At 40.2% G+C, this 27,417-nt stretch overlaps 1 protein-coding gene across 1 annotated transcript in view; it reads right to left on the bottom strand.

Annotated features, from left to right (window-relative positions):
- Positions 1–27,417, bottom strand: part of LOC126191218 (WW domain-containing oxidoreductase) — a 128,107-nt gene that overhangs the window by 74,218 nt on the left and 26,472 nt on the right. The window contains exons 2-4 of the mRNA XM_049932020.1: positions 27,319–27,383; positions 12,685–12,921; positions 759–954 (exon numbers count right to left, since the gene is read on the bottom strand). Coding sequence (XP_049787977.1) covers positions 759–954; positions 12,685–12,921; positions 27,319–27,383 — 498 coding nt within the window. The remainder of the gene's footprint in view (positions 1–758; positions 955–12,684; positions 12,922–27,318; positions 27,384–27,417) is intronic.

Below are 27,417 nucleotides of genomic sequence, written 5' to 3'. Positions count from 1 at the left end.
CAGCTCCTTTTGCCCTATGATGTTATGAACTCCACAGCAGTGTCTAATTTGTTGCAGACTACTTGACCCACCTTCTGGTACATGTGTAAATTCTGCCAACTTATGGAAGATTTTGGATTCATTTTGTTTTGTACATATATAGCAGAAACTTTACCATTACGAGCAGTCAGCTGTTTAAACTCCTACATACAATGAGGTTTCAAAAGCTGTCACTGCTAAGGATTACAACTCAATTGACACAATTTGAAAACAGAGCATTTTACTCCTTTATGATGTTCTCACAGACTCTGAAGATCTGTGCCCATAGTATGTGGAACAGAATTGAATGTGAGCTGCAAGTTAAGGTACAGCATCAGTGGTAGTGACTTATGTATCGGCTTAAATAACTATCATAAGGAGGGGGTTACTACTATTCCCGAAACTAAAATGATTTAGATGAAGATGGGCAACGCTGATGGTTGCTTTAATAGACCACCTGATTCAAGTTTTACAGTAACAGAATACTTCACTATAACTTAAAATATATTACACACAAATTTCTCTTAATGATTTCGACTTTTTAGCTACAGAGCAGAAGACACACACGGAACAGGCAGCAGGGACATAAGCATGTGTTGTGTGAACCTGTTTCATGCTACAGGGACCAACTTGCTGAAGCAGTGAGACACTTCTTATGGCCAAATTGGAATCATAGCTTTCACTCTCAGTCTCTAGGTACTAAGAAATGATTAAACATAAAAGTACAGAATTAAACTTACTGGTATATGTGTCTAAAATTGACGACAAACATCTTCACACTTGCCAGTGAACAAAGATCTAACTCAATGAAATTACACCGAGCATTTGGTCTTTCAGCTTGAATTTTTGCTATAGCTGCCTCAGCCCTCGACTGACTGCGACAAGCAAATACTACGATGCATCCATGGAATGCTAATGATCTTGCTGTTTCATAGCCTACAAAAACAAAAAGCGCAGATTAATATTTAAATACATGACACAGACACTAATACAGTGTGCCTCAAACCTTTTGGGTTAAATTGAAACGGGTGATAGTGGATAAAAAAAGTGATTTTATTGAGACAGGGAACCAACAGTTGGAAATGCATACTTATTGTGTTATGGACATACATAGCATACACCGTATAACAACAACATAGCTCATAATAATTGTTCAATGTGACGACTGCCAGTCTCAATGCATGCATGGCAACGGTGTATGAAGTTCTGCCGCACTCTTTCAAGATCCCTAATGTCTGTTGTACCAGGAGACACAAAGCTTGGACCCTATTGCAGGTCTTCATCCACTTCTAAGGTGGTTTCACACACCAATGCTTGACATAACCCCAGAGGAAAAAAATCCAGAGGTGTGACACCCAGTAATCGTGCAGCCCATGGAACAGGACCTCTCCTTCCAAACCAACGATGAGAGTATGCATTGCTTAGGTACTCATGGGCATTAACATCAAAGTGGGCTGGTTCACCTTTGTGTTAAAACCATATCATTATGTGGACAATAAGGGGTACAGTCTCCAAGACCTGTGGCAACACATCTCGCAGGAATACCCGGTAACACGGACCAGTGAAACAGGAAAGCAGCAAATAAGATCCTATTAGGTGATCTTGGACAATACCCACCAATATATTTGGCAGAGAATCGTTGCTGGTGGCCACCAATGTTGGTGGAGTAGGGGTTGTCCTCACTCCAGAAATTGCTGCTGTTACTGTTAAAAACACAATTATGGGTGACTGAGGCCTTCTCTGTAAACAATACAAACTGTACAAAGTTCTGCACTACAGCACTGTGATGGATAAACCATTGACAGAAGTGGCTGCAGGGCTCACTATCTGTTGACCCCAGTGCTTGCACATGTTCTATGATAGGGATGCAATACTTGTTCCACCAGTACCCTACACACTTTTATTTCCAAGTGTGCATTTCATGGGCACATTAATGGGTGCTTATTGCTGGATGGTTGGCCACACAATCCAACACTATGTCCTCAAAGTCTGGTGTCTGGACATGTCTTTGGTGGAAATCTCGGCCAGCTCTCTGATCCGTGAACGATCCCATCTCTTGTAAGTTTGTATCCATGGAGACAGACTTCTTCCAATTAGGACCCCCACTGGGAAAACATTCTCTGTACATTTGTGCTGATTTACAGGCACCACATCCTGCCTCACTGTACATTAAATGCATATCTGCCAACTCTCATGATGAGTAACGTTCCATCTTTGACTGTATACAGTAACACAACTCACTATAGTCACATCACAAACTGTCTGATGCAATGGGCAACTGAAACCAGGGATACTTGTGTGCATGTGGCCAGGTTAAAGCGCTGATGTGATGCTTATGGTCATTACATGACACATGGTATGAGCTAAGTTGTGTACAGTATGTATGTTTGGTGGTTATTGGTGTACGCTGTTTGTCACCCACTGCATGCTCCAGTGTACAAAAGTCACCTGGGGCCTTAGCGAGATTGTGGGAGAACGGCATGCGCTGTTGCAATACATGCATAAGACTGGTGGTTGTCACTTTGAACAATTACTATGAGCTACATTGTTGTTATGCAGTGTATGTCCATAATACGATAAATACTCATTTTTGACCATTGGTTCCCAATCTCAATATAATCAGTTGTGAACCCATAGAAACCTGTGTCAGTTTGGCTCAAAAGATTTGGGACACCCTGTATTTTACTCTTGTCAGCATTGTGTTGATAAACTGTGACAAGTTAAACAGAGTGCTAGATTATAAACTGACTGAGACAACTGATTTTCACAAGCTGTACCAACTGAGCCACCTACCAGAAAAAGAAGCTATTGGGCTGGCAGAAGTATATCAACTTAAGGATGCTCTCCTGTAATGTTGCAGCCCTACTTCTTCCTCGTGGTCTATACTGCCTGTTTATCTTAAACCCCAATATTTTCAGATGGATCTTGCACTCATATTAGAGTGATTTGAAAAGTTCTTGGAATCACCACGAGAGAGGTCAGCAGTAGTGCAAGAAGTTGTTCACATGATATTCATTGGACTGTTGCCTGTAAACACATGCCACATCAGTGCTCTTGGAAGAGAGCTGTGGCAGTGACGTGGCTCTGTTGTTGTTCCCATGTAGCTATTTGCGAAGATAGAAAAAAATCTAGCTTCAAGCAGTGATTAAGTACTTTGTAGATAAAGGTATGAAAGCAAAGGACATTCATGCTGATTTCCAGAATACATGGGGGACTTTGCTCCTTCATATGAATTTAAATTTGGTCGGGAGAAGTTAGATGATGATCCATGCAGTGGTCGGCCAATATGTGTCACTACTCGAGAAATCATTCCAAAAGTGCACAAAATGGTCATGGAGGATCGCCAATAGAAAGTGCGTGAAATTGCTCATGCTTGCCAGATGTCAACTGAAAGGATATATCACATTTTAACTGAAGAATTAGAAATGAAAAAATTATCTGCAAGATGGGTGCCACGACTCTTGACACATGCCCACACACATTCTTGAACAACTTTCCCTAAAACACAACTGAACAGAATTGGGGAGAGTCCATCACTCTGTCAGACACCAGTTTTAACTAAATTAGTTCTCACATGAAAATTTACTTTTGAAAATAGCTGTCTCAAAGCCTAAGACATCAAACAGTACTTCCCAATCAATCAAATAACAGGCTTTTTGGTTGTCGACAAAGACACTACCCGATCCTTCAAGATGTAATTTTCCAATACTCTTTTCAAACTCCAGATATGCTCAAAGCAGGATCCGCCTATCCTGGCTCCAGCTTGATCAAGATTACTGTATGCAGCATGCAAGTCATACTTCTGCCACATGGTTGGAAAGATGTTTATGAGCAGTGTTTTGGATTTGGTCTGTAACATCGCCTATGACAACCAGACCTTTATATCATGACCTAAGCACAATTCAGCAACCTGAAGGTGTTCAAAGAATTAAATCATCATAACACAATATATGTGTAATAATACAGTTGAGGTAGTTAAAATTGACCATTAACAACTTGATAGTCACCTATTTATGATCTAGTGTTTCCACCAATGTAACCTGCAGTGCTTTGGAGAATACCTTGTAAGTTTGGGGTACAACAGAAATGTCATGGTAATTGTTGATGTCAGTTTACTTCAGCATACTCGAACAGAGTTAGCTAATCAAAATGTTTCTTAGCTTTCTCAAGTTCACAGTTTACTTGTTTTGTGTTTTTTTTTTCCTCTCATGTGTTTCTTTTACATCAAGCCATATTTTCATAATACCTTAGAATTGACTTTTATTACATCACAGCATGTGAAGAGCCCTTTCTTATCATCATGGATACCTGTCTAACATTTTGGGCCTAAAAATATAGTCTTCCATTGCCAGGACAGGAACATTTAATCTTTCTGACAGGCTGACCACATGTACGCTGAATTTTGAGTACGTAGTACCAGAAACTGATATGAAATGAGTTGATCTGAAATTCTGTGTTCGTGTGGCAGTTGACCTGGTGCCGTAAGAATTATTACTTTTTTGTTCAGTCAATGATATGTTGGCAGTGAACTCAAACAGAACTGATTTTTGCACATGCACAATTTTTTAAATAGACTGGGAGATGGATGGTAGCCAGTCTGCAACAGAGTGAAACTAGGTTCTCTAATAATGGATTGCCATAAGCATCCTACATCTCACAATGTCTGTATTAGGTATTATACTGTTCATATATACGACATGCCAAAGTGTAGACATAATATTCACAAGACTGGTAACAAAGCTTGGTACACACTGTTAGACATCAAAAAAAGCTAGCATTTGTAATCAGAGTTCCCATCATTTGTTGAAAGAGAGGGAAGTGATGCAACAGAACCAAAAATAGAGATCAAGCAGAAAAATTCAGGACCTCAGAGCACTAGGCAATAGGACAGAATAAACAGAAGATGCAAGTACCTTGTCTTCACTTCAAATTATTATCTTAACAGTTAAGATCTCAAATGGTTTCCCACATCTCATCAACCAGTCCCACTGTAACTTAATTCTCTTGAAAAGCATGGAGATCATCTCTTGTCTTTAAATATTTTCACATTGTAACTATATTCAAGTCCAAATCTGAAAGCAAGGTCATCACTGAAATACAACACTTAACACTGAAAGCACATTTATTACTGTAGTTCATTCATGGCAGGACCCCATCATAGTTGGCCATTCCATTTCTGCACATCTGCATCCTGTGGGTTGTCAGCTCTTGGCCTGCAGGCATTCCTTCTTCAAAGACTGTTATGTTCCTTGCTAGCACATCACTTGTTTGGATTTGGTGCTGACAATGTATATTCTGTTAACAGGCATAATGCTTGCAGACACTACCAGGAACGATTATCATCGCTCGTAGGCAGCGCCTACAGCAACAACAGAGGTGCTGCTGCTGCAAACTAGCTTCCATCTGTGGGTCAAACGGTTATCAAGGGCCTACTGCTATTACTCCACTGCAGTGTACTGAAGCCTTGGTGCAACCACCAGCAGCAGCTGTAGTCACAGCTGTGCTTCAGGCCATTAGTGCTGATCACCAACGGCCTCCCATCTGTTGGGATTCAAGTGAATCTGCAGCACATGGCATCACTCTACTGTGCCACCTAGCAGCCAGCAGCCATCTTTCTGGGGACTTGGTGCTACTGTGTAGTTGTTCTATGGCAATTACTGAACAGATGTTTCTTTGGACTGTGAGTTACTTATGTCTCACCAAGGGCGATCATTTCTGTTATGTCTGTCTTATGAGAGATTTTACTTTTCTGTGACGATGCTACAATAACTGCACACTGTCGGACTACTGGCAAATCCTCCTCCTTTGTTGTACTGTTCACTATCCTCATATTGGGCCGCATCAGAGATTTGGATACACTATGCTATTTGGATTTCCCTGTTGTATTCTGTGTCATCTTATGCTTGGCTCAGTATACAAGTTAACTGTTCAACCTTCTTTTGTACTGTGTGCTGCATTACAATTAATGATGAGGATTATTGGTATTGAATTGTTTTCTGCAGACCGATTTAGTGCTTCTCAGTCACCTATCTTTTGTGCACTTCAGACTCTGGTCATCATAACTGACAACTGTGGACTCAGCTTACATGAGCACCACCTACAGAACCTTGAACTTTGCATGTGCTCCATCACTCAGACTGTGACAATTTTTGTGCAGTTTTCAGAACTGCGAACCTTTCTTGAGTACTATAACTGTGAATTCTTTGACAGGTCAGTACCTGGACTGTGAACTTCTCTGTGATCTGTGGACCTTGGTCCTCTGTGCTTTGAATAGCAAACAGTACTTGTTATTTCTTCCTTTCAGTCACCACGGACAAACCATCTCTGGCAGCCATTCTGCAGCACCGGATGAAGGGAAAGTCAGCTCTTGGGTGGGGAACTGATTCCAAAACAGGCAGCCAATCCTTTGGCAAGGCCCACTGCCATTCTTCTGTTTGAGCAGCTTAGTGTTCTGGATGTTGCCCCTTCACCATTATGAATGCCACAACTTCTGATGCTTCAGGTTCACAAAGACACTTTGGAGCCAGGGTCCACCATCCTTCATCAGCTTTTGTGGTCTCTGTCACCAACAAGGCTGTCACAAAAAAGTTCTTCTTCACATCTGGTCTGGCACTTTGGCTTATTGCCTTTTTCTGTCCCTTAATCCTGGAGTTCACCTTTTTTCCTTTCTTACACTCAATTTTGGGAACAGCTCATGGCTCATTATGCTGCCCCCACTGTCTCTCATGCTTCTGCACCCCCTTCCTCTTCCAATGCATCTTCTCTGTCCTCTCTGGGCTCCCAAGCACCTTTGTTACAGGCTCCATTGCCTGTTGCCACTGGCTCCTTCACGGCCGGCTCTGCTACTACCCAGGTGTCATGTCAGACTCCTGGAGAGTTGCCTTTCGCCCATCTTCCACTGGCACCTATGGCAAGTTTCGATGAGTCCTGCACTGTCAACATGGCCCTCTCTCCAGTCAACATGTGTGGCCTCCAGCACCGCCGGCCCCAACACAACCTGTCCTTCTGCACGTGTTTTCCTTCTTCCGACTTCCATTTCTCCTTCTGTTCTGTCCTTGTTTTTGGCTTCTTGCTTCCTTGTCCCCTTTATTCCCTCTGTACCCACTTGCCTCCACAATACCAAGCACACTTCCACATGCCTCGAAACACTGTCAGTACCTGCTGCAGCCAAATGCGCGCTCGGTCATTCTCTCTTCCTGCTCCTTGCAATTTATGTTTTCCACACCTTTCAGTGTGCCTTCCTTGCTGCCTTGATGCTGTGCCCCCTCCCTTGATGCCTCTTGACCTGTTCCTCATCCTGCTTCCATAGCTGATTTTCTGTGCTTCCTTATACATAGCACAATCTGCATCTTCCTCCACCCCCTCTCCTGACACACCACCCATGGCGGCCACCACCGATTCCACAAGGACATCCACTGTTGTGGCCGGCTCTCCTGTCGTTTCTGGTCCAGACAATGCTGGCTCTGTCACTGCTGAAGCCAGCCCTGTAACCAATGACGTAGCCTCTCTCATTGCTGACCCATTTGTGGCCGGCTTGGTCCGTCTTGCCGCCACCCTTCCTGCCACCACTGCAGTCGGACCTATAGTCCAACGCGAAGTTCCATCAGGCAGTGATGTGTACACCTGTGAGCAATTCCACATGTACCATGATACAGTCCCAAGAACACTTGCAAATGGTGTTTTCATTGTTTTCCTCATGCTCCCACACTATGCCTCATATTCAGCTTTTCTCATTCTGCAGGTGGTGCCATCTCCACTATGGCCTGGTTCTTCTGCCACAGCTGCCCTTGTGCTGCCTGTAACCTTCCTGGTAAGGCCCTCTTTTATTGGAGGGGGGGGGGGCGGTATATACAGGGTTGGGCCCCCGCTTAGTCGGCCATTCTGTTTCCAGCACGATGTCTATGCCCTGCAGGCTGCCTCCTCTTGACCTACTGCTACTACTACTCCTTCTCCTTTGGACCTGTTATATGCCTCACCATTACATTGTGTGTTTGGATTCAGTGCTAATTCCAAATATTCTCTTTACAGGCGTAATTCTTGCAGGTACCATCGGGAACCACCATTATCGCTCACAGGCAGTATGTGCAGCAACAACAGAGACTACTTGCTGTTCATAGGACATATGGTCATCAAGAGCCCATTGATAGTCCTTCAATGTAGTATACTTAAGCCACAGTGCAACTACCAGCAGCAGTTGTAGTTGCAGCTTCGCTCCAGGCCACTTGCGTCATTTGGCTATGGAATCCTATTTGTTGGAGCTCAACTAAATCTACAATAATCCGCATTACTCCACCATGCCACCCAGCAGTTACCAGCCTACTTCCTGGGGACTTAGTGTTACTGTGCAGTTTTGTTACAGTGATAACTGAACCGAAGTTTCTTAGGACTTAAGCTATATTTACATCTGGTCAAGCATGATCATTTCTGTTATGACTGTCTGTACAATAACTGCATACTGTCAGACAATTGCAGACTACTCATTCTTCGTTGTGCTGTTCACTGTCATCACACTGGGCTACGCCCTATGTTTGGATAAACTACGCTGTTTGGACTTCCCTGTTATTGTATTCTGTACCATCTTATGTTTAGCTTAATAAGCAAGTTAACTGTTCAACCTTCCTTTATGTTGTATTCTACAATAGTGATGAACACCAGCATACATCCAGAACAGAACTGACTTCCTGGATGGACAGTGCAGATACTTGTAAAACACAGAATATTTTCAGACTCCTGGTATTCATAAAAACATCAATAATTCCAGAAAACAGTAACATTATGAACACAAAATATTTCAAGAACCTTCCAGAAATGATAAACACTAAATTACAAATAATGGCTCATGGTCAGTTTTGAACTGGCAACATGTAGCAGAGCAGCCAGTGACACTAATCACTACATCACACTATTGCACCACAGCTCACAGCGGACCCTTTCCTGAAAGTTAGCATGCTCTTCTCCTCTCAGTGTTAGAAGGGTACATCAAATGAAAAATATAAATATCCAGTAAAAAAAGTGAAGATGGTATCAGCAACCTGTAAGTTTGCAATCATATTCTAGATAGTGTGCTCAATATTTGTTAGGTGGCAGTGTTATCAAGCTGTGCAAACAATAGCACAAGAACCATAGGAACTTGCTTCAGGCATAACAACATCTGATTCCTCATTTATAATTTATAAAATTATTTTAAATTATGATCACACTATCCTTTATTCTTCCCATATCCAACATCAGCAACCCATTTCCTTACTGCACAAATCATATCCTTGTTACGGCTCTTGTTCTGATACTGATTTTGTGCACCCTTCTCTACTGTGGTGGACATTGGTTCATTGGTAGGATGCTGGGAAAATGCATTTAATTTACAAAGAAGATTGCTTGTAAAAATCTGAGTGCAAAACAAAAACTGTATGTCATCTCTCATTTAGAGAAATCATAATGGCATGAAGCACTCAGGATGCTGCAACCAGAGCCTCTAAATATCATTCCATGGATGTTTCTAGCATGTTTCTTCTCATGATTTACAGGCTATCACCAAGGCATCAATAGAGACTGCTGTGGGATTTTGGAAAGCTAGTTTCTGACCATCTTACAGATATGTGAGATGAGAAGTCAGAGAAACATGTACGCCAAACACCAGTGGCACTAGCCATTATCTGAAGGAGGATTGCAATTCTTCATCACATGAGGCCTAGTATTATTTCGCTGAAGTGTTATGTCTATTCAATATGGCAGTCAATAATGCTGACTGCTGGTCATAGTCATAATGGTAGTGCTAACATTTAGCTCAGTAATAGTGGCTTTCACATGCTCATTTCTTTATGAGATGCTTTTGGTCCTGAGCAATGGAAGTGGATGCAATGGCATGTATAGCACCAGTCTAGTTCCTATACAACAGCACCAAACCATCAATGCAGATAGGTTCACTTTTTTTTGTAGTGGTCCAGCTTCAAGCCAACACTGGACAAATCTGCACATTTCACTGCAACCATGGAGGCATGATGGTAATCCTCCCATGGTGCCAAATTGTGAAGTACAGCAGACAATCATCACAGCCGTCATAGTACGACAAATCTATTCCCTAGAGACCTATCTTTCTTACCAGTTGAAACTTGCTCAGTCAGTCTAGTATTGCTACCTTTGACACCGCCTAGGCATCCAGGCACTTGCTATCACATTCCCACTCTGGTGGTTCTTCATAAACCAGACTCAGTGTTACAAATGTTTCTGATCACACAGGAGAGATAACTGCCTTGATATATATGTATATTATTTTCTTGCAATCTTCATTAGTCACAATTGGTACACCATTCCATATAACCTTCAAGTTTTAATTAGTTTAGGCCATTATTTCTGAATTTTGTAATGTCCACAAATGTTGGGGAACATCTTACTTAAGTTCCATTTTTTTGGTAATTTTCCTTAGAGATAATTACCTAACAGTATTTCATCAATATGTGTCTGTAGTTTTGTAGAAATATAATCACTTCACCGAGCTGCCAAGAAATGCAAATCAGTATTCTGCAGAACTGTAAGACTTCCTTTCAAATGCATTTCAAACAAAGACGATCTGAATACGTTCGAGGCAGTGCCTGGGTCTCGTTTATGCACTGGCATAGCCAGTACCCTAGTGAGACTCTGGTGCCATCTCAGAAAGGGTTAACATTTTAACAAACCGAATCATTCACAAAAATAGATTCACCTTCATCATTATAGTGTCAGAATCCCTAGAAAACACTGTCACTTTATACTTCTTTATAGGTCTAATGATGTCACTCTCACTCGAATCATACTCCGAACAATAAAAACATTCATTCACAGTATCATGCGGATCTTCAGTTACCACTAGAAATCATTGCCAAAAATAACTGAAAGTACTCGAGAATCATTAATTTCCATCTGTTTTCTGAATAGGGCCATTTCTAAAAGCAGGAGGAACTTCAAGATGGAAATAATAAATATTTGAAACATCAAAGGATAACAACAATTTTAATAAGCAAAAATTACATGAAGACAATCAAGTCTGATACACTGACTGATGTATATACACTTAAATAAACAAAGTATTTAAAATTATATCAATGCAGATGGCATCTACAAACAGCATGCAGAAAACACAAGTTATCTACAGTGTGTGAAATGTGAATAAGCTCGAAATCTTTTGTGTTTATAAAAACACACACAAATCAACACATATTGTAAAATTACAGACAGTAGCTTTCAGAAGCGAAAATCTAGTACAGTGGAGACTTGATTATCTGGACCTCAGTTGCACGGATTCACGATTATTCAGATAGTCAACCATGAGCAATTACCTTCATAGTCTAGTCCATGCATGCATAAACATGTTGACTGTCACCACTGCACCTGCAGCCCATGCAATCTTTGCCCTGTGTGTTTAATTACTGTTTGAGTTAGACAGTTGCCAATTGCTGCACCGCTGCACCATGTTGCATCTTTGCTTTGAAGTGGAAGAGAGTACTATTATCACTTAAAGACAAAGTAAACATCATTGATTCATTTAAAAAGGAGAACTTGTTGCAAGTTAGCTGATAAGTACGGTGTAGATACTTCTACGATAAGCGATATTAAGAAGAATACTGGTGGAGTTTTGAAGTACATCTGCAAACTCGATAGTGAAGATGGCAGTAAACATTGAAAAGTGATGAAGAAATGAAGTTTTGGAAAAAGCTGTACATTGTTGGTTTTTACAAAAATGATCAACTAATCAATCAATATCTGGTTCTTTGCTCTGTGTAAGGCATTACAGTTCTATAGGTTATGGTTGTTCATCAAAGTGGCAGTTATCTTGGAAGCTCCTTGTTCTTTGTGCTTGTAGTAAAAAATCATTCAGGTGAGAGAGGTGCACTACCTTCTTTTTGCTTGCTGCTCCATGTATTGTCTGTATGGCAGCTGTGTTTTCTTCTGCTGGATGATATCATGTACATAAAAAGATCTTTGGTGTCCTTATTGTACGTTGCTTCTGCTTCCTGGCGGCTATCAATAGGCGAGTTTACATCTGGAGCTGGCAAAAGTTGTGCTTCATTCAGCGTAGTCCTTTGTTGTTTAAACCACTTTGTAACTTACATCAGACTTGCAACTTGACTGTTTGCTTCTGTCCTTTTCAGTTTAAACCACTTGGTTATTTGCATCTGACTGATGACTTTATTGTCTGCAACTCGCCTGAAACACTTTGTCATTTGCATTTGTTTGCCACCTTTTCCATTTTCCACACTGTTCCTCAAAATATGAGTCAATGTTTTGTCAACAAGTAACTCCTTTCTTGACGAATTTAAATGAATATTGTGGACTCTATGGAACATTCACTCCGAGCTGCTTACGTCTATAGTATCGACATTCTTGAAGTGAGTACATATTGTGGCAATACACTTGTTTGCAACACTAATTTTGCACTTCACACGTGAGCAGGATACTAAATCATGATGATGCATGATATTCACAATCAGTACATTTGTATGGATTACATTATTTAAACATTTCCTCAATTCTGTGCTGATGATTTCTGTGAAGCCAAAACCAATTTTCCGTTCCAATAAAATATAACTAACTAATATAATGAAGTCTATGATCCATTAACATACCTATGGCTTTGATTTTCTTTAAAGGTAGAAGCTGCCTTATTTCATGAATATAAATCTTCAATCTTACCTATTCCTGTGTTAGCACCTGTTATTACAGCAACTTTTCCTGTCAAATCTCTGCCATGTAAAATCTGTAAAGCAGTAGTTGATCCATCATATCGTTGACGAAAGTCGTGTGGATGTTCCTTCTCTTCTGTTGCAAATGCCAGTCTCGGGTCAGTATATGTTGTACGACGATTTACATGATCGACATAAAATATTTTTCCATCTTCAGACACACATTTTTCCCATCCAAATGGAAGATCTGCAATAAATTCATCTTAGTATTAGATCCCTCAATAATAATTCAATAAAACTGATATGTGGAAATTGTTAGTTAAGACATATATACATTACCATAAACATTCTTTTTGCTAAGAGAAGCTTTCACTAAATAAATATGTAAAAGAAATGATGAAAAAATAATAGAACTCTACAGATTTGTGTATAAATTGTAGATGTCTTCCCTGCTCTTTTCTCCCACTCATTATATCTTTTATGCCCCAAGACCCACCACAACAGGGAACTTCACTTGTCCAAGTTGGGCCACTGTGTCTGTAGGGATGGGTTGGGAAGGAGGAAAGTGATAAAGGGGAGCAGGGTCACACGTATTTCCTAGTTCTATAAAGGACTGTGGAAGTTCAGGTTGTAGTTATCCTGTTATACAAGCTTGTTTGATGCTCATGTGAAATGTGATCCACCAATTTTATTCAAACTGACTTATCACACTGTAAGTAGTGAAGTGACTAAATATCCAACACTGTTTCCTACTTAGGCCCATTAGTATACACAATGATACAATATGGAGTAAAAGGTTTGTTTTGAAACATATCTGGAGCACCTGCCTTCTCGGACTTTATAAAATTCAAGGACAGCCTGTGCTTCACGATTTATCCAACTCTGTGAGTAAGGAAGCATTTAACTTCATCACTCCTATGTTACTGAGGTGTTCCATCCCTTAGATAACAAGTGGCCTGTTGGTTACCCATTTCACTGTATCTGGCACCAGTGCTGCGGTGATGAAAGTTGTAAACTTGTTGCACCACAAACAGTAGCCTTTTGACACAAGGATGCAGCTAACTAGGGAAAGGATTAAGAGCTCAAACTGTAGCCATCAATCACCAGCCTTTGCCATCCACAGTGTACAATGATTAGTATTTGTAGAGTTAAATCAGTCATAAATAACAGAGACACAGCCAGGTGGGACAAAGTAAATGTTTCATGCCACTGCAACATCTGGCACCTGCCTGCCTGCTAAGTTCTATGCTAATACATACAAGGATGTTTAATCTCCTTCCTTTAAAAACCTTACAAATGTGATAAAATGAGTTTCTCACCAAATCTGCAACTCCGGGACTTTGTCAACATGTTTCTGCCAACAATGGTGTCCCTCAAGTTCAAGTACAATAACTTGTAAGATTTTAGCAGTAAATTAGATTTGTGGACCATCTATTTTAGAATCCAAGTTGGAACTGGCCCTTTCTGACCAGTCCTCTGTTCTCTGAAGAGTCAACAATAACTGATGTGCTTAGTTAGCAGTTTGGAGGGCATGGTGCAGAAATGGAAAATTACCCAGATATAATGATCAATATACCAAGTTTTTTCTTGTGGGTATTGTGCTCCTTACTGGAACAAGAAGCACATTTGCACTTAAAATATTTCTCAGATGAAGAACACTTCTTATTTGGGAAAATTTGTATGAAATGGATCTTCAGAGTTCATGACAGACAGAAGAATAATCTAGCCAAGAAAGAGCACAGAAAGCTGGCACATATCCACACAAATTACCATAAGCTTTGTCGCTGTTGTCAAAAAATTATGTGAGGTAACATTTGTGTAATAAAGTTTCTCATATTAGTACCTTCAATACACTTCGGTTATCAGGAGTTGAATGGAACTTCCTGAATCCCAACATTTGAAGCAGTTGATGGTTCTCCTTTTCTCAAGAACACAGGATCGATAATAATACATCATCTTGTTCGTAAGTCGTCTTCACACAGCTCACTACAATATCTTATGGTAGAAAATTGGTGTTGAATGTCTTCTGAATGAACAATAACATATTTTAGTGTACTATAATGAATGGGGTCTTTCTCTTGCACTGTGTCACCAGCCACAGACAAATGGAATTCTCGTTTCCACCTGCAGAAAGGGCAATTGTGTGGTTCTTTATTGGTGGAAATGAATGTATGGTTCATATAAATAAATGCAATTCAGTCTATTCAAGACATCAACCACTCTGTAGCATCCTTGTGTTTTGGACAGGAAATATTATGTATTAAACAGTTGTTTCCATAGTTATAAAAGTGGTGGTAAGAATTCATGAAATTTGCAGGTGTAAGTTGTTCTGTTCCTATACTTTATAATAAGAGACTTCACTGTTACAAATGATCAGCCAATGGAATTTTAGTCTAATTGGTTTCTTTGTTATCTACATAATGAGGTGAGTGTAATACACATTCCTGTGTATGTTGGGGCCACAAATACACTTACCACATTGCCCTCTCATATGACCTTTTAGTTTGCTTGTTTTCTTAAAATTTAATTAACAAATTATTATTTTGTAAAATTTTTTGACACTTTGTATATTTGTGCACTGTAATGGATTTATATTTAATACTGTTGTGTGTGTTGCGTATAGCACATCTGAAGATGAGATTGTTTACTTTTGAAATCAATCAAGCAAATTAAATAGCATACATAAAACCCAATACAGAATATTTATTGAATGATAAACATAACTTCAGCATACCCTAAACTAACAGAGATACTGTAATGAACTACACCAATGACAAATGACACCACAAGAGGTACATCGCAAACAACAAGAATGCCACTAGAGCTGTCCATTCTAGCAAGCAATTTGCAACTAGTGTAACAAGTTTAGCCACACTGCTCTTGTATGTGAAAGCAAAAGTAAAACAAAGGATCATCCTAAAGAGCAAATTGATTTAATATCAATACTCAGACTCGCAGACACAATTTGAAATTTGTATTCATGGATCTTGGATCAGGAAAGTACATTTTGAACAAATACAAGAGCAGCTAGTACTTAACAAACATACATGAGTTAGGAGTTCCACAACTGTCCCTCACAAAACATGGTCTATTCTAAAGCTGTCCAACATACGGCCTGCAGGCCACAACATGGCTCCCAGCCACGAAGAATATGGCCTGCCATAGCATGATGAAGTAGTTGTTTTCTCAGACACGGTAGCGAGGACAATTTTTAAAATTAACTTGTTTTGTTGATTGTGTATGGGCACAAACAAACATGCATATGAGGTGAGGGGGTGGTTGCCTACCTGCTAATCTACTAACTGTCCTCTTCCTTACTTGCTACCTACTGCACATTTCCCAACCAGTGACTCATTCATGTGCTATTTGGGCCACATGGGCAATGAGTGAAAGTGTCCTCACCTGCCCTCACTTGCTTTCTTTGTTTCCGTTCAGTCAGTCAGTCAGTCAGTCAGATACACTCTACGCTGTTGCAGTGGCTGTGCGCTGCTTAATAGTCAGCAACCAAGGAGATTAAAGGTACATAATAAATATATGTAATCTGCCACACACAAGCATGATTTTTCTGGCAATGTGTGGTCAGAAGTAGCGCCATAGGACCATAGAGCTGAGTTGCCTGGCTTGTGTGTGCATGTTTCTGGGATTGCTGTGAGCTGTTAAGATGACGCCTAATATGCCAGCCATGTTGGCGGTGATATCGCTCGTTCGGTGAACACTTGTGGTAACTATTGTTTATTAGCCACTCTTTTGCATATTTTTGCCTCTGTTGCACATTTCATGGTGGCTTCCATGATTTAGTATGAAACAGATGGTGGAAACATTGCCCAAAAACAATGCTCATGCCCAAGCTCCATAGCCTCTTAAACTGATAGTGCACTGTATCCTTGTGAACTGGTGTCAAACTATACATACATACATCCCTCTTTGATGTGTACAGGTTTAGGAAAGAAGAATTCAATTTATTGTAATTCAGGTTTCTTAGAGACTGACTTTGCCTCTCAACTGCTTGTTTACCTACATTTTATTCGAGTTTTGACTGACCAATGAGACTAATGAGAATATTCATAATTTTGTTCCAGAAGACACACATGATTATGAAGATTGTTATATTTGTTGGCTGGTCAGCACGCCATGTATAAAATACCAAAAGAAAACTCAGAGACTGTAACAAAACTAAGCTTTAAGGCAACAGAAGTCATTGCCAAAAAGAGGAAAACCTTTATCTGATGGAGAATTCATCGAAGAATGTTTGGAAATCTTTGCATCAGCATTACATCCAGAATGGACATTATTAGTGAAGAATACAAGCTTGTCACATCAAACTATAGCACTGAGTTGATAACATAGCAAAATATACTGAAATTTCACTCAAAACACAATTAAAGTAATGTGTGCTTTACAGCTTAGCACTTGATGAAGTGCTGATGTTTCAGATGACAGTCTTTGTAAGAAGAGCGACAGAGAACTACACCATAATCAAGGAATTATTTGACTTGCATTCAATGAAATGTAAGACAATGGGACATGACACATTTGAAGAAATAAGTTGTTTGGAAAAGTTTGACCTTCAACGTGAAAATCTTTCTGAGTTAACAGATGGTGAGCCACTGATGACTGGGAGAACAAACAGATTTGTGGCTTTGATGAGTAATCGCATGACACACACAATTGAAAAACACTACTACATTATTCACAAAGAACAGCTGTGTACCAAAGATCTTGATTTGAAGAATGTGATTAAAAAGGTATATTGTCTGTCAATTTCATATACACAACAGGACTAAATCATACACAATTTCAGACCTTTCTGTCAGAAGCAGGCCCAAGGCATGATATCATATGGCTCAGCAGATCAGTAATGCTCACACAATTTTATTCTCTGTTGGGTGATAAAAAACCTTAATGAGACCGACAAAGGACAAAATTCCAGGTTTTTGGAGAATGAACAATGGTTGAATGATTTGGCTTTTTTAGTTGACACGACTACATACCCCACCATCCTAAATATAAAGTTCCAAGGTAATATGTGTAGAAATGCATGGACATATTCAAGCATTTATTTAAATGCTTATCTTGTTCAAGAGAAAGGGAAAAGACAGTTGGGTCACTGGGAGATCTCGTCTACATGAAATCAAGAGATACTGGATTTCAACATGTATGTGTCTTTGCTGCAAATAATAAGGAATGAGTCTGATGATAAATTCACAGATTTTAAAAATCAAGAGCCCTATATAAAAATGTTCCAAAATCCTTTTGAGGTTAAGAATGAAGACATCATGTTACACATATAGACAAAGTTGACTGAACTTAAAAGTAATGAAACCCTTAAGACAACCTATCAGAGTTGCCTGCAGAATGGACTGATATAATTTTATATAAAAATGTATCAGACCTGATAATCATTCCAATCTATCCAAGTTAGCACTTCAACAGGTACCCATACTTGGAAGTACATATATCTGCAAGCAATTTTTTTGATGAATGACAAACGTAAAATCTAAAACAAGATCTTCAATGACACATGGCCATCTCAGCATAATTCTCAGAACTTTGGTGTCAAATATATCTCCAAATAATGAAGACCCATGGGGAAAAAAAAAGGTTTTTGCTCATTGAATATTCTTTTTTTTTTCATTTGGGCAGGTAAAAGACTGTTTTTACTTGGTGTTTCTTCAACATGTATCCAGTTTTTCATGATAGTTGATAGTGTGCCAGTGTGCAGTATAAAAGCAGAAGCTGCCTCTCCCTCTGTGACTTCTTCTGTTTCCGCAGGATATATTGTTTTGGTGGGGCGAAAAGTGTGCCTAATCTACCATTCTAAGTACTCTGGGAACACCTCATAACTGTATTATGGAAAAAAAACAGGTACCCAGAATGGTAGATTAGGTGCGCTCTCTGCCCCATCGTAACAGTAAAAGCTATGGAAGTGGAAGGAGTCATGCAGGAAGAGGCAGCCACTGACACTGTACCACTTGGAAAAATTGGACACATATTGAAGAAGCACTGAGTAAAAACTGTCTTTTGCCTACCCTATAAAACACCAGCATTCTTGGGAAATGTCAAAGATGATCTCGGTCTGCAGAAGGCCGCTATATACCAGATTCTGTGTCAATGTTGAAAGACATATTGGACAGACAGTGTGCACCATGAAAGATCATTGCCAAGAACACTAGAGGCACCCTTGACTGATGTAACCCAACAAGTCATTGGTCGCAAAGCACTGTTTGCCTTAGAACCACGCGATTGAGTACGAAAGCACTGAGATTGCAGCTACAATCTTAGCAAGGCTTGAGAACCAGTACTGAGTTTAATTAAGACAACTCTCAGGAAACAAAATGATCTGGCGACTGAGATAGTGTCTCCGCAGTCGCAGGTGTAGACCATGGAGGGAATGGTTCGTGGGGGGCATGGGATGCAGCTCAGCTGCATGTCCTCAGGAGATAGCTCAGTTTTTCTCAAGTAACATTATCAGACAAGTCCTTCCACTCCTAGAGCCTTCAACGTACACCTTCCACCTATCTGCACTTTCCTCTGCATTTGACAGTAGAATTCCGCTTGCACACTTAATACTGATTCCTTGCCTTTCAATGTTACTGCAAGTTGTTTTGAATCAGTCCTGAATTTAAAGTAACAGGGATATTGTTCGGTTTGATGTGGAAAGCATGAAAAATTATTTGTGAATAATGAAACACATCTGTCCACATAATGATGAAACAAATTACTGGCTTTCGCCATTTATATTAAAATGAAACATTTACTTACATAAAACTTGCAGTGCCTCGCAAGTAACTATAGTTTACATATTGGGAGGGCTGTGTGCGTATTTCTTTATCTGCTTTTGAAACAACTGCTACACATCTGATCTTCATTTTCAAATAAAAATATACAGCTTTCCTCAGTCTAAAAGTTGGTATGAACGCCACAGTGTTTTACAAGGCATCATCCTGTAGGAGGTGGAAAGCCCTTTGCCTTCTTTCAACCTTAGAAATCACTCACCAAGCCAGTTATGGCAGGGGGTGGGACCTAAATTTTAACAGTGTAATGTGGATTTGGTGACAATGTTCATCTTTGCATTTTTCACATTAACAAATCATTGCCACTGCTGAAAGAAGCAATAAGTGATGGGGAAAATGTCTCAGGAAAAATTGGAAATTGAACACCAGACCTTTGGATTTGGATTGTGACAGTTATTCACTGGGCCACTCCATCTGAGTTTATATTTCGTGATTAAATATGCAATAGTGTTATCAGAATAAATGCTGCTTTATCTGACATACATAGCAACACAAAGTGTGAATGCCCATTTCCACTTTTTCATCAGCTGGAAGAGGCCTTCCATTTTATCACAGCCTCCTATGACAGTACTGGAAATACTCACTGGGAGCATGTGAGTGAGTAAGGTCACTTCTGCTCCACTCAAATGGCTACCAAGATGAAGCAAAATTTATGGTCCAGGTGCATACTATCCATGGAAATTCCAAAATCTTGGTCATCTTAATGAAATGACACTCGCAGTACTATATCCACGTTCATGCTGACGCCTTGGGAAATGCACAAGGTGCCACTGCTATCACTGAAAAACAAGGCCATCAGCTGAGCTGCCTGCCTAAGTTATGATGACAATGAAATGCCACCAGCTGCTGGAAGCCCAGGAAACTGCACTCATAAGGAAAAGAACACTGCCAAGGATATGATAAAATTCAAGGACACAGCTGACAGCGAGATGTCATAGAGTGTTAAACCAACATAGTGGAGTGATGTAGTGGCTCTGGCAACTTTACCTCATCTGCCTTGATTCTAGCTGGGACATTTCAGACCCTATTGCCACTTTCAAATGGGAGTACTGTTAAGTATCAGGAAATCTATGTTGTAATGACAGAGGAAGCAGTTCATCTAAGGAGAACACTGTCATAGAATTTAATCAGTACCAAAAGCTCCAATTGTGGCACATCAGAATAAGCCACAACTCACACAACACACAACACACTGCCATTAAAATATGGAGCACAAACTGGTCTCTTCACGTACTGGTATTTGTTTATTCTGTACTCATAGCTTTGCTTGTAAGAACACTTCATGGCAGACTACATGATTCTAAGATACTATACACCAAGGATTATAACAAGTTGTGCTGTAGACACCTATTAGTAATAATGCCAGACAGTACCTTGGTGAAATTCATATTTGTGACTGTAATCCAAAGTGATCATGACAACAGATTGGACATTACACACAAGAATAGATGTTTTCTTTGGTTCCTGTTAGAAATGCTTCCCTGAAGTACAATCTTTGCCTTATGACACACTAGTATAGCAATTGGGAGAAGTGTTCATGGTGTAGCTGTATCAACTATCATTAAAAAAGCTACACAGAGTTACAGAAACAAACATAAAGGTCTACATGCAGAGCAAACTAGACATGCATGTATTTTTATTATTTCTCATACAGTATTCAGAATCATTAAATTCAGGTTAAGGGGACATAACTATGACTTGTGTTCAGGCAAACAGCTGACCGAGGTGTAGGAAAATAAGCACATAGCAGAACAGTTGAAGACTCCGAATCCTCCAATGTTTGTCAATAAGGTTAGGCATAATACTTTCTCTGGTGGTTGATCTGTACGCATTTTATATTTATAACATGTATTAGTTGTAAGAATGCTGTTCCATGGCTTAAGATACACCCACAAGAATTTGGCATTTCATTCGTCTCAGCAAAATTGACAATAAAATATGCAACTGAAGGTTCTTCTTATACAGAAGTATATTCATATTGTAACCACTGAAGCACTGGCTTAACAATTATCCATTAGGAAGTATACTATCTCTCAACATGCAGCAAAGTAATCTCTGACAGTGACACACACACAAATGGTTAGAGCTTCAGAAGCAAACGACCAAATTATGGTTCAAGAGGGAAAAATAAAACAAAACAATACAGATTGAACTGAAATGAGAATTAATGTAGACAACATTAAATAAATAAAGGGCACACAGTTGCCAATCTGGTGCATGTCTTGATATCTTTCGCATGTTTCCGACAACACAGCAAACTGCTTTGATCAAATTCCACAGTTCATTGATACTTCTGATACAGAAGTCAGCCATCAGCCTCTGTTGTTGAAGCACCAGGACACTAGCAAGTTTCATATTTAGCTTTTCTGTTGTGTTCACAGTTTACTTCTTAAATACTTTGTGTGCTTTTATGTGCCTCCAAGTTTAATTCATAGATTCATGTAATTGAGAGGTGTTGTATTGTGTTTCAATAATGGTAATGTGTATATTCGTGCAGTCTGCAGCACAGTAGTCATTTGTTTGTTCCTTCTGGATGGCCAGTAACTATTTGCCACAACACAGTCAGCTACCAGCCTTCATTGGTGAAGCTTCAGTAAACTCGCAAGCCAGATATTTAGCTTTTTCTGTTTGTTTCACAATTTAAATCTTAAGTTAGTAGGACGGGTAGTGTGTGTGAATGCTGTGGGTGGGTGCAGGAGGAGCTGGGCACAGTATGCGAGCACAGATGGAGACGCTTATGGCAATGGTCAGCCACCTGCAGGCTGCTGCTTCTGGGTATAGCGGTAGCAGAGCATCTGGTGCATTGCATGGGACAACTCAGGTGTCACTCGTTTCGCTCACGGGCTCTGCTACCAAGGCACCTTGCGGTGTACCCATTGCAAGGGATTCATGCTCACCACAGGATGAGTTGCAGGTTGTAACATATTCATGCTTATTATGGTGGATAGCCAATGTGGAGGCTGGCTGTCTGGCCTGACCTATTCATTCAGTGAGCAGACAAGTGGCCATTCCTACAGCAGGCTCTGGCTCCAAGTAGGCACAAGGGGGAGGGCTCACTAGTTATCAGAAGCTCCAATGTTAGGAGCCCCTAAGGAAAATAGGGTCCCAGGCTGGCACTCAGTATGTCTGCCAGGGGCCTCATCGGAGATTTGGAGGGGCCCTGCCTGCAGCAATCAAGCGTGCAGGGCGCAATTGTCTGCAAGTTGCAGTTCGTGTTGGCACCAATGACATCTGTCGCTTGGGCTCCAAAGCCATCCTCAGTTCGTACAGGCATCTAGCAGAAGTGGTGCAGACTGGTGGCCTCGCATGTGGGGCGCGAGTGGAGCTCACAACTTGCAGCATCATTCCTAAAGCTGATTGTGGTCCTTTGGTTTGGAGCCAAGTGACGGGTCTCAACCATGATGGTATTTGCTGCAGATTTGTAAACTCATATTATGTGGTGAAGGATTATAGTATACCCCTGATAGATTAGGGGTACACTACACAAAGGAAGTAGCTACTTGGTTAGCAGAGTACTTGTGGGGTGCACATGTTTTTTTTTTTTTAGGCCAGGTGGTAGTTTGAGAGCCTCTGATGAAAGCTCACCAATCAGTTTACAGAGAGTGAAATCAGAATGCTTACAAAGAAGGTACACTTCAATGTCAAAATTTTAACAGTCAGTTGTTAAAGTATTCATAATAAAGTTCTTGAACTTACTGCTCAAATTATTCTAGGAACTCTAAGTGGAAAGGTCCAAAATATTTAGTAAGGCATAGAGTGTACATCAAAATGACAGATTCGATGCCATAGGAGGGGGAGCATTGATTGCTGTTGAAATAATATTCTCTCTATCAAGGTCGAAATTGACTCTGATTGTGAAGTCATGTGGACACAAGTAGCAGGCCTAGGTAAACTCAAGTTAATCAATTGGTTTCACCATCCACCTGATTCCTATGTGACACTTGTAGGATCATTCAAGGGAAGACTACACTCAATAGTGCGGAAATACCACGATCATGCAGTACTAGCTGGAGGTGACTTTTAATCTACCTAGTATAGGCTATATCACAGACACAGTCCCTTTGACTGTTCAGAGATGTCGCTAAACCCACCCAAAGATGTAAACAACCATGCATGAGCAGCGCCTCTTAGATGAAGGGGGTCAGACGGCCGATCAGTTCCAGTCATTCCACCAGGAAGGAGGTACATGCCTCGTGTTGTCTGTAGTTCAATCATGCCTAGAAAGTCAATACCACGGTTTGATCACATCTGCATTATTATTTTGTGCCAGGAAGGGCTCTCAACAAGGCAAGTGTCCAGGTGTCTCGGAGTGAACCAAAGTGATGATGTTTGGACATTGAGGAGATACAGAGAGACAGGAACTGTCGATAACATGCCTCACACAGGCCGCCCAAGAGCTATTACTGCATTGGATGACCGCTGCCTAAAGATTATGGCTCAGAGGGACCCTGACAGCAATGCCACCATGTTGAACAATGCTTTTCAAGCAGCCACAGGATGTCATGTTACAACTCAAATTGTGCGCAACAGACTGTATGATGTGCCAACTTCACTCCCAACATCCATGGTGAGGTCCATCTTTGCAACCATGACACCATGCAGCAAGGTACAGATGGGCCCAACAACATGCTGAGTGGACTGCTCAAGATTGCCATCACGTTCTCTTCACCGATGAGTGTCACATATGCCGGTCGGGCTGAACGCCTTAGACACACTGCCCAGAGGGTGCAGCAAAATGGAGGTTTCCTGCTGTTTTGGGGTGGCAATATGTGGGGCCAACGTATGCCACTGGTGGTCATGGAAGGCGCCGTAACGGCTGTACGATCTTGAATGCCATCCTCTGACCGGCAGCATATTGGCGAGGCATTTGTCTTTATGGACGACAATTCGTGCCCCCATCATGCACATCTTGTGAATGACTTCCTTCAGAATAATGACATCACTCGACTAGAGTGGCCAGCATGTTCTCCAGACATGAACCCTATTGAACACGTCTGGGATGGATTGAAAAGGGCTGTTTATGGATGACGTGACTCACCAACCACTCTGAGGGATCTACACTGAACTGCTGTTGACGAGAGGGACAATCTGGACCAACAGGGCCTTGATGAACTTGTGGATAGTAAACCACAATGCATACAGGCATGCATCAATACCAGAGGACATGCTACTGGGTATTAGAAGTACCGGTGTGTACAGCAATCTGGACCATCACCTCTGAAGGTCTCACTGTATGGTGGTACAACGTACCATGTGTGGATTTCATGAGCAATAAAAAGGGCAGAAATAATGTTTATGTTGATCTCTATTCCAATTTCCTGTACAGGTTCCAGAACACTTGAAACTGAGGTGATGCAAAACTTTTTTTGATATGCATATTTTAGACCCAGTAGCTACAAACAATCCAAACCCAATTTCCTGTATAGGTTTCAGAACACTCAGAACTGAGGTGATGCAAAACTTTTTTTGATATGCACATTTTAGACCCAGTAGCTACAAACAATCCAAACCTTATCGACAGGGATTGGTGATCATGCTATCATAATGATGACTGTTAATAAATTCATCAAGAAGGCTACCTGAGTATTTATGCAAGGAAAAGCAGATAAGCAGTTGATAGCATCCCACTTAGACATCACTTATTTCCTGTACCATGGATGTTGATGAAGTTCAAACTGTCGTGCTTTGGAGGTGTATACACAAAGTAAATGGATTAAGGGTGGGAAAGACCCTCCATGGTTTAATGATCGAACTCAGAAAATGCTAAGGAAACAGAAATCATTGCACTCTTGGTTCAAGAAAGAATGTGCAAATGTTGAAAGGCAAAAGTTTGTAGAAGTTCCTGAGTCCAAAAGACAATGTATGTGGGAATTATACAACAGCTTCCACTATCATACCTTAGCAAACATCTTGCTGAGAAAATTCTGGTCATACATAAAATCACTAAGCAGATTGAAGGCTTACATCCAGTCACTTGTCGACCAGTCTGAAGGCGGAAGGCAGCAAAAGGAAAGCTGACATTTTAAATTTCGTGCTTAATCATTCACACAGGAGAGTCATACCAATAAACCATTGTTTGATTGTCACACGGACTTCTACGTGGAGGACATAAAAATAGGCATTCCCGGCACAGGGAAGTAACTGAAAGTCCTCAAAACAAATAAGTTGCCAAATTCAGATGGAATCCCAATTAGTTTTTGAACAGAGTACTCTGTGACACTGACCCCCTTACTTAGTGTTCATTTAGTGCAATTCTCTCATACCTTAAGAGCTGTGAGAACTTGTTTAGAAGCGAAGATGAACAAGTGCTCAAAGCTCTTAAGGCATTTTAAAGCACATGTTTACTAAAGCTTTTTGCTTTGGATGATTGCGGCTGTTATACCTCTGAATACTGGCTACTCCTCCTGGGGTACCCTGTAAGCCATGAAATGATATGTTGCACTGGGTACTTGGTGTACCTAAATAATTTTCCCAGCTTGTAATTATGTTCAAACATTAGGAACAGAAAGTATTTATTTTCCTTTAGCTTGTACCTAAATTTCTCTACTTTCACCATAATGGTCATTACAAGAGATAAAGTAATGTTCTGCATCTCATACAGGAAAGTGGAACATGTTTTCCAAGGGAGTTCATTGAATGTTATTGACACTCTTGTATTGACTAAAACTCATTACAAAACGTGTAATTCATCCTTGAAAAGTCTATTTCTTCCATTACTCCAGCTTATTAAGCATCCCAGACCAGGACAGAACACTTGCACACTCACTGACTGCAACATCCATCAAATGTGAATCACATTTCCTTCGGATTCTTCCAATAAATCCTAACTCGGCATCTGCCCCTCCCCATGGCTACATTTATGTAGATATTCCCCTTCAAAAGACTCAGGACAGATACTACCCAATACTTGACAAATGTCACTGACTTCAGAGACTACATGTCAATTGCATAAACTACCAATGTGGAGCTTTATGTTTGTTTACATGTAACACATTACACTTATTTGTTGTTGAGGGTTGGCACCTACTATGAACAGCCTCAATTAACTATATATCTACTTGCCACATCCTTTATATAAATGGTGAACTAACCACACTGAGGTACAATGGACACTAACAATGTAATCAGAACTGTTAATCAATTTATTGTCACATGTTTACACTTGCTTATTCTTAATTGTAGATTATGGAAAATAAGTCTTATCATGGTATTTCAATCATATGCACCATGTAAACAAAATGAATTATTTTGTATAAAGATGTTCATTTAGTACAACACATTACTTCACAAGAGCAATAAATAGTTGAAGAGTTTCAGAAGCTGCAACAACATGACAACATACAGCATGATGAAAACATTGTGCATTTCTGAAACATTGTAATGATTTGCTTTTGGCAATGGTGAAGTATGTAAGCGTGAAGCATAAGTCCGAAGAGTTGAGAAATACTTTAAACCATGCAAACACTTAAGGAATACAAGAAGTAATAACTCAAGTAACACTCAGAACGAAATCCGTCCTTGGTACCTACGAAAAAGAAATATCTTCAATTTCTGATTCAAGCAATATAAGGACTGTCAAGAATGTGCAGAGAAATCAATACAACAATTTCAGGCTATTACAATTAAAAGAATAAGCATAAAGAATATTACATAAGCAGAAGATGACAGATCATAATGGAATACCTGTATGTCTTACACAAAAATGTGGAAGAGTAAGAACTGAAAACACTGCAGTAAGCATAGTGTAAGTGAAGAGAGCAATAAAGAAAATGACATTCTTTCTTCACTAACACAATACAAGACTACTGTAACACATTTTTCCACAACATGATGAAAACAGAGACACTAACCTCCTGACACAACTTTCTTCTTTCCTGTCCTTGGGTGTGTCCATTGTGTTCCTTTTGTTGCATGGCTGCATGAAAAAATTATATTACAAAACCAATCCA

This window comes from Schistocerca cancellata, chromosome 6 (genome assembly GCF_023864275.1).
Source record: "Schistocerca cancellata isolate TAMUIC-IGC-003103 chromosome 6, iqSchCanc2.1, whole genome shotgun sequence".
Taxonomy (NCBI): Eukaryota; Metazoa; Arthropoda; class Insecta; order Orthoptera; family Acrididae; genus Schistocerca; species Schistocerca cancellata.
The sequence above is the reverse complement of the archived record's forward strand: the minus strand, read 5'-3'. Positions and strand labels throughout refer to the sequence as shown.